Source organism: Poecilia mexicana, unplaced genomic scaffold (assembly GCF_051168715.1).
Source record: "Poecilia mexicana isolate PSO_F unplaced genomic scaffold, ASM5116871v1 scaffold_16, whole genome shotgun sequence".
Taxonomy (NCBI): domain Eukaryota; kingdom Metazoa; phylum Chordata; class Actinopteri; order Cyprinodontiformes; family Poeciliidae; genus Poecilia; species Poecilia mexicana.
The window spans coordinates 2,394,511-2,402,788 of NW_028263385.1; the positions used below are offsets into that span (position 1 = coordinate 2,394,511).

Below are 8,278 nucleotides of genomic sequence, written 5' to 3' on the forward strand. Positions count from 1 at the left end.
TTTTCACTTTGTTCACTGTTGAAGCATCTTTTATTAAGAAACATTGAATTACCACATTATCATCCTGTATGAGTGTAAAAACACGACTCAGACACAAATCAGATTAATGATCCTCTTCATCTCTAGGCCTCTTTTTGAGAAATATGGTTGAAAATACATGCCCAAAATGAATTGAATGTATCTCAAGAACTACAGAGTTTATTTTAATTGTTTTGGTATCAAAATAAAGACAAGACTCTAGAGAATATGTTACAGCTCTAAAACCCACCCTGCCTGTTACTGAGGAAAGTGAATTAATATGATACACAGCAGAAATTAAGCAAAATATCTATTTCCGCCTAAAAAAAAACCAGTTCAATATATGAAGATTCCTTTCAAAGCATGTTTACTACATGTTTTGGATGTAGTAAACAACAGTACACAATCTGACCTTTTACTGTGCCAAGTTTCATGGAAAGAAAGTGCATCACATGAGTTTTAGAGAGGTACTACTTGATAAAAATCTAGGCGGACCTTCCAAATTAGCCATTTTGGCACAATTTGGCACAATTTGTGCCATTTGAACTTTCTCAGTTTTTTTTCTGTAGGTTCTGTTTCAATTATTTATTCTTATAGAATAAATGATTACTTGTCATAGATAAGTAATTACATCTAATAATTGTTTTTGGGGGTTCCTTTGAAAAAAAATTTCCTCCTGGAGTCTCTAGTCTGCGCTCTGCGCTCTGCGCGTAAAACCATGCAGTTCTCAATACAGATATTCAAACTTACGCGGGGCGGTTTCTCGGGATCCCATTGGCCAATTTTGATGATTGACACGTCTTTCGAACCGTCAGAGCCAATAGAATCCGAGGGCGTTGACATTAATACGGAAACTAAAGCCATTCACCAATTAGAGGACAGGAAACGCATGTGACGTGCATTGACGGAGTTCGCCTCTACATTTTTATATGGAAGCCCAGGAGGCGGAAGAGGCTCTGGGCAGAGCCGAAAACAGTATGAGATGGACTTAGGGAAAATGGATTATCGAACCAAGTGGAAATATTTAGTCTAATAAGGATTATGACCACGAAACAGCAAAGGTAGGACTGAATTTATGTTTTTCGCTTCGTGAAATTAGCGATTTCTTTTTTTCTTCTTCAGCTGCTGGTTCAGTGAGTTTTGCACGTAGCGTGGTGATTCTGGTATTGTTGGAAACGGCAGAGCTTCGGCTTTACTCTGATTGATAGTTTGTGGGCTTTGGGAATAGTCGCTCTTTCACTGTTGCATTTTTTACCGCGTATGCCTCGTTAGCCTCGTTAGCATCTAATTACGTTTCGTTTTATCAAGCTACTTCGTGTTCAGGCTGGGTGTTGTTGATGTAGAAAATATTGTTTGTATCATTTAGAAGAGCTTTTTCCCGATCTGTGGATATGCAATATGCCTATATTGATAAATGTATAGCATGTTTTTTCAATCGATCTTGTTGCGGCAAGCGCAGAGGACCCAAATTTGGGTCCTCTCGCGACAAACAGGTTAATCTTCAGATTAATGACAACGTACTGAATACAAAAATATTTTTAAAAATCGTCACAGTTTTAGATGAATAAATGAATCGTCTCCTGGATCTGAAATGTTCTACAAAAACAGTCGTTTAAACAGACGATTGCTCAGTTTATCGGTTAAATCTAGATTATGAAGAACAATGAATTACATGAAGATTAGTGGCAACAAACCTGAGTATAAAAGTAGCTCATTATAAAGTCAGACAGACGGAGTCCACATTGGTTGGTTGATTACAATACAGAAATACACAATAAAAAGACACAAACCCCATTCTAGGCAGTGGCTCACATAAGTGCCAATAAACAGATTAACTAAGAAGCAATAAAAATACAGGATTACACAAAAATATAAGCATGTTAATAAAAAAATAAATGCTTCACATTTTAATGTAGTTTTTAAAATAGCAGAAAGTTTGTCTAATTTTGTTCTGCTAAAAAATTTATTTTTCAGTTGCTGTACGGAGGGTCAAACATGACTAAAATATTAATAAAAGTATGACGTAATAAAATAAAGCTGTTTGGAATAAAATTATATTTAATAAAAAAATTATTTCACTGTTTTATATCTATTTTATGCTAATATATTTTTTGTAATTTATTTCATTTACAGTTTATAATGAATTTTACTTGTTGATATGAATACAAGTTTTTCAAAAGTTAAGTTACTTTAGCATAAGCAACTAAGGAACAATCCACCATCCATATCGATTAATCTACTGTTGATTAATAATCATTTTAATGAAGGAAGTCATTTGTGGTTTTGTAATTTGTCCCATTTGTTCTTCCTTACATTCAGCTGACTAAACATATGGAATGCATTTACATTTTTTCATCAATAATTTGTAAAGCAATCACAATTACTGAATGTGTTAAAATTGAACATTGATGTTTTTATTTAACTTTTGTGGATTTTTAATTATCAGTTGTTATTTTTTCTTTTCAGAATAAAATGTAGTTTATCAGTTTTATTGTTGCTGTTAGGAGTGTTGCACTGAACAAATGTTTGATAAACAGGTGTAGATAAAATATTAATGTGTTTCTGGCAAGACTATGGCATTACTTTGATTTCAGTGACTGAATGTTAATGTCATCATTGGTCCTCCGTACATTCACAGTAAAGTTCATGAAAAAACAATTTGTACTTTTGATTTGTTTTTGATTTGATTTTGTTTTTGTTCTTTTCTGATTTAAGTTCATTCTCCATCTTCTAAAAGTCATGGCTGGTCCTCCGTTCGTCACGCCTCTAAAATGGAAACACAAACAATGACTAAATTTGTTTTTTCTACATCATCACGTGTGCCTGCGGTCCTGCAGCGCCCCCACTGGTCAGGCTCCGGTGTGTCACTGCAGCAGGCAGTTGCACTTGACGCCCTTCTCTTTATGTGTGGTGCTGAACTGCTGCGCCGCCTGGTGGTGGATCAGCGTCCAGAAGTGATCGAAGGAGATGTTCTGGTCCTTCTGGACTCCCATCTGGTCCAGAACCCGGTCCAGGCCGTCCTCGCCCTGCGCCGTCTGCACACAGGAAGCAGGAAGTCAGGCAGCACATCTGGAAATACTCAGAGCAGGAAGTGATGTCGGACTCAAAAACATCCCAAGAATTCAGATCCAGGCAGCGAGAGGAGGCGGGAGCAGAGTTACAGCGCCCCCTGCAGGCCGCAGGACGAACTGATATCAGAGTTCAAACTGTTAGTTTATCTGCAGATTGACACTGATCTAGAACATTTATGGATATACATGTTTGAAATTAAGGAAAAACTCTGGAAATGTATAAATTAATGATAGCAATTATAAATATTAAGTATTTTAGAAGCATTAATCAACATTTGATTCATGTTTTTCATTATTTTCATTATCTTTTCATATATATTTTCATTTTATCATGACAAAGTGTGATATGAAACTTATCCAGTTTTCATAAGTTTTTGTTTTTAACTTTTCTTTCTGGTTTTATTTTTCTTCCCTCGAAATGACAAAAGTAACTAATAATAATTATTACTATTGTTATCTATGTTTAGCTAGTTTTTTAAATGTTTTTATTGTTGTTTTTTGTTTCATTTTTACAAACCGTAAGATGGGTCATCGCAATTATGGCATCCTGATTAATAAATTAATAATAAATTAAGTATTTATTTTCGAAAACAATTAGTTTTCTGTACAGTTAATAGAATTCAAATTATTATTTTAATAAAAACTATGAATTATTTTTAAAAGAACAAAGACAACTGAGGTTTGGGGGCCGTAGAGCGAGGCTTGCTCTGATTGGACGATGCTGTGTGACGTCATCGGTACCTTGGCGAGGAGCGGCATCTGTTTGGAGATGAAGGTCTGGAACTGGGTGGTGGTCATGGTGGGGCCGTCATCCGCCGCGCGGTGGAACTCCGTCACCATGGTGTTGATGGCCAGCTCCAGCTCCGAGTACTGAACAGCAACAGATTACGATCAGTAATCAATAAATCACTGATGACTTCAGCATAAAAAGAGCTATTCACAAATAAACAACCGGTTCCCAGATCTCTGGTCACAATGTCAATACTTGAGCCTGAATTATTGCAAATGTTGATCGATAAATCTTCCTCTCATACTGAGGTGATTTGGCGCCACCTAGTGGATGAAGTGTGAACTACTTGCAGAGGAAGTGAGCAATAAACTCAGTAAATAATCCTAATCATTGGATAGATTCTGCAATAAAAATACATATTTTGGCTAATTAGTGTTTGCTACATCTGATATATTACAGTACACAACATGTGACCAAAATTCTGTAAGTTATTTCCTATTTTATTTGCCAAGTTTTAGCAACACTTGGCAACTAAAGAATGGAAATGAGTAAAACTAACAAAGAAGCAAAGTGTAAAACTGCAGAAGAAGGAAAGTCTGTGCATCTATTTCGATTAATCAAAGGATTACTTCAGATTATAGTGTAGAAAGATCCTTAGAGACTCCCGGTTATACTCTTCCATCCAGCCTTCATCATTGTTGTTTCTTTTTTTTTCATACATCCATACCGCTTCCCGCTCTCCCCTCCCCCCACACCTTGCAATGGCACGGCGCCCCCCTTAGGGGGCGCGCCCCACAGTTTGGGAACCTCTGACTTAAATAATTAAAAAAAATAAAAAGAATGGTTGTTCAAAAACCTTTTCACTCAGCTGTAATGTCTAGTTTGTGAGTCTATAAAAACATCTTCCTTTTTCTCTATTATTTTTTTGAGCTTCAAAAGAAAAAGAAATGTTTAGATTAAATCCGGTTTTCTTTTTCATAAATCATGTTTTCTGCCACCAGCAGGATGTTAAATTCAGAATCTGTGACACGTTTCTGATGGACTGACCATGAAACTGTGAATTAAAACAAACTTCAGGATTCCCAAAGCAAACTGGAATCTCTGGAATTCCCTCGTTTCCGTTTCACATCCACCAGGAAAGACGGGAACCTGCGGGTTTTACGGGAACAACCCGCAGGTTTCATCTGTTTTATCTGATCCAGGAAACCTCAGAGACACACACTGCCCTTTTATTTGCTTTTCTTCAAAGTGTGAGGAGTTAATGTTCAACCTGACAGGTGAGACTTTATGGGGCCAAACAACAGAACCAGGTTTCCTTTTCTCCAGAACCTCCAGTCGGGTTCTGGCCTCTGTGTGTTTGGGCTGAAACAGCTGAATGAGATCAGCCGCATGTTTCTGAGAAGAGGGCGTCGGTCGGCTGCAGATGATCTCAGAGGATCTGCAGAACATTCCAGGCTGTCTGCACGATCCGCGCTCATATCTGAAACTATTCAGACAATCGCCACTCTGGCTCTCTGCAGCCATTTCCTTGCAAACTGCACAGATTCTCTGAACTGTTTAAGTTTCCAACCTGAAAAGATCCATTCAGCCAGCAGAACCCAAAGCTGCGGTTCTGCCATGAATCAGAAACCTGAAGTGGCAACAAAATCAGTTTCTTATAGCAGATAAACTGTATAAATACATCCTCATTGGAAATTCACGACTTATGCTCCAAAAACAGTAGAAATTCTTCAACATATTTCTACTCAAGTGAGACTAAAAACGTATTTGGTAAAAAGTTGACTCAAGTATGAACAACTGATCAAGTGAACAATGATCAGACAGACCAGATTGTAAAATTAAGTGGAGATTTTGGTATTTTAAGGACAAATATTACAATAATTTATGTAATAACAAAAAATAACAAAATAAGGAAAAATAAAAATGTTTCCAGATCAGTTTCTATCAGTGAAAAACTGATAAAACTTTAGCAGAAATTGCAGGTGTGTGTCTGAGTCTGGAGGATTTCATGTTTATTTTTCATTCCAGGGCAGAAAATACAGAAATTTTACTCAAGAAAGAGTAAAAATACTTCATCATAAAATTACTCAAATAAAAGTAAAAAGTACAGTGTAGTTAAGGTACTCCTAAAAATACATTTATCCAAAAGGTTACTCAAGTAAAAGTAATTGAGTAAGTGTAACTAGTTACTACCCAACTCTGCTTAACGGCCATATATTTATATTTCTTTACAAATTGCGACATTTTTGTGTAAAATTTGCTGAGCAATATTTGGCCTAAACTGTAACTAAATAACAAATCAACATTATTTTGTGTTTTATTGTTGCTGATAAACCGTTTAAATAAGTTATTTATTCTTTGTTTCTGTGCAAATTTTCATGTTTTTTGTACATTTGTTTAATTCTGCAATATTTTAGCCTAAAACCATCTCAGTGCTGCCCTCTGTAGGTGAAACCGCGGTACTGCAGCTGGATTTTCAGGATGGTTCCTGATTGGTCGATGTTTACGTCACTCAACCTCCATTTCGGCATAAGTCTCCAAAAAAAAAAAAAAGTCACACGTTCATGAAATAATCTTTTTGATTTATCGCAGTTCTCTCGTTTGATAAAACGTGGCTAGATTTGTTGACTTTCACTATAGAAGTTTTCTTTTTTTGAAAAAACAGAAAATCACAAAATTTTTACCCGTTGCTTTTCTGAAAAAAGTAGTCATTTTTGAACTTTCTTTTTAGATTTGTTGTTAATCTTTTCTTTGGAAAGTAGGCTACTGCTCAAAAAATAAAGGGAACACTCAAATAACACATCCTAGATCTGAATGAATGAAATATTCTCATTGAATACTTTGTTCTGTACAAAGGTGAATGTGCTGAGAACAAAATCACACAAAAATGACCAAAAATGACCTCCAGCAAGTCATAGTTGAGTTATATTGTGTTGTTTAAGTGTTCCCTTTATTTTTTTGAGCAGTGTGTGTGTGTGTGTGTATATATTTTATATATATATATATATATATATATATATATATATATATATATATATATATATATATATATATATATATATATATATATATATATATATATATATATATAAAGGACATAGCTGATTAGCTGTTATTGAAACCAATCGGTATTCAGCTGTAGTTGCTTTTCTCAAATTAAAGTCGCTAAGTTTAAATCAGACCCAAACGGCTGAAATCATTTTTTATTTTATTCTGACGCATCTCCGTCCGGATTCATTTAAAACTTCACATATGGAACCATAATCCCCCCCCGAGGCGATGATACGTGAAGTGTAAAACTCGCTACATTTACCTCGTTATGTGCGAGAGGTGAAGGAGCGTGAGGCGCTTATGGGAAAACATCATCGGCGCGTCGCCCCCTCCAGACGGGGTTTTGGCGCCCCCTGTGGTGCTGCGCCCCTATGGCTGCATACCCACTTTTTGCTCCTCTGCCCAAGAGTACCAACAGTATGCAGTAGCAACATCTACACATCTTTACCTTGATAAACCTTCAAAATTAAATATTTCAGTTGGATTAAACTTTGTTTTTCAGGATAAAGTGTTTTTCTTTTCTTTTTTATTGTTTTTGGATCGTTTATATCTGCCGCTCTTCATCGCAGCTCGGTTCTGTTTTTGAATCACTTTCAATTTCTGTTGGACTCATTTGCATAACGAGGTTCCTAATATGAGCCAATATTCATTAATTTACAGGTTAAATTAAAAATCATGAATCAGAATCAAATAATTAAAACTTTTCTCTGAAAGCGCTGCCGCTAAAACACATTTACAGAAAATCTGCTGCAAACGCCACCGAACCAGAACCATCTGGACCAGAAGCGGTCCAGCCGGATCAGCTGCAGGTCATGGGGTCAAAAGGTCAGGAGGGCTCACCTTGATCGCCATCCGTGCAGCTTCGATCAGCGACGAAAAGACGCGAAAAAAATCCGAAAAACGAGCGAAGCGGCGAGGAGAGAAAAGTCCGGAGCGTTTCCTGTTCGGAGACACGGAGTCCTCCCACTGACACACACACACACACACACACACACACACACACACAACACACACACACACACACACACACACACCAAGGCTTTTATCTGATTTTCTCCTCAGTTTTCGCTCCTCGGCTCTCAGACACACCCAGACCCAACTGGGAGCGGACCAGTCCGAACTGGACCGCTGCTTTGTTTGGTTCTGGTCTGAGGACCTGCAGGGAAAAGTATTCACACCCTCACAACTGGGAGGTGGGAAAAAATCTACGTTTTACAAATTAATAATAAAAATGATAAATGTAACTCTGTTTTTTGTTACATCTGGTCAAATAAAACTGAAGCTGGAAGTTCAGGGTGTGAATACTTTAGCAAGGCACGAGCCGGCTCCGGGTAGGAGGCAACATGTATGGAACTAAACTGAGGCCAAAAAGCTTGATCCTTTAAACTAGAAAAAAGAAAATTGAAAA

The 8,278-nt window shown here is 36.9% G+C and overlaps 1 protein-coding gene across 1 annotated transcript; it reads right to left on the reverse strand.

Annotated features, from left to right (window-relative positions):
* Positions 1–7: 7 nt before the first annotated feature.
* On the reverse strand, positions 8–7,854 carry s100v1 (S100 calcium binding protein V1). Its single transcript, XM_088013695.1, has 3 exons — positions 7,711–7,854; positions 3,831–3,959; positions 8–3,053 (listed from the first exon to the last, which is right to left on the reverse strand). Exons 1-3 carry the CDS (start codon positions 7,720–7,722, stop codon positions 2,883–2,885), a joined length of 312 nt encoding a protein of 103 aa, XP_087869821.1. The 5' UTR covers positions 7,723–7,854; the 3' UTR covers positions 8–2,882.
* Between the last annotated feature and the right edge of the window lie 424 nt (positions 7,855–8,278).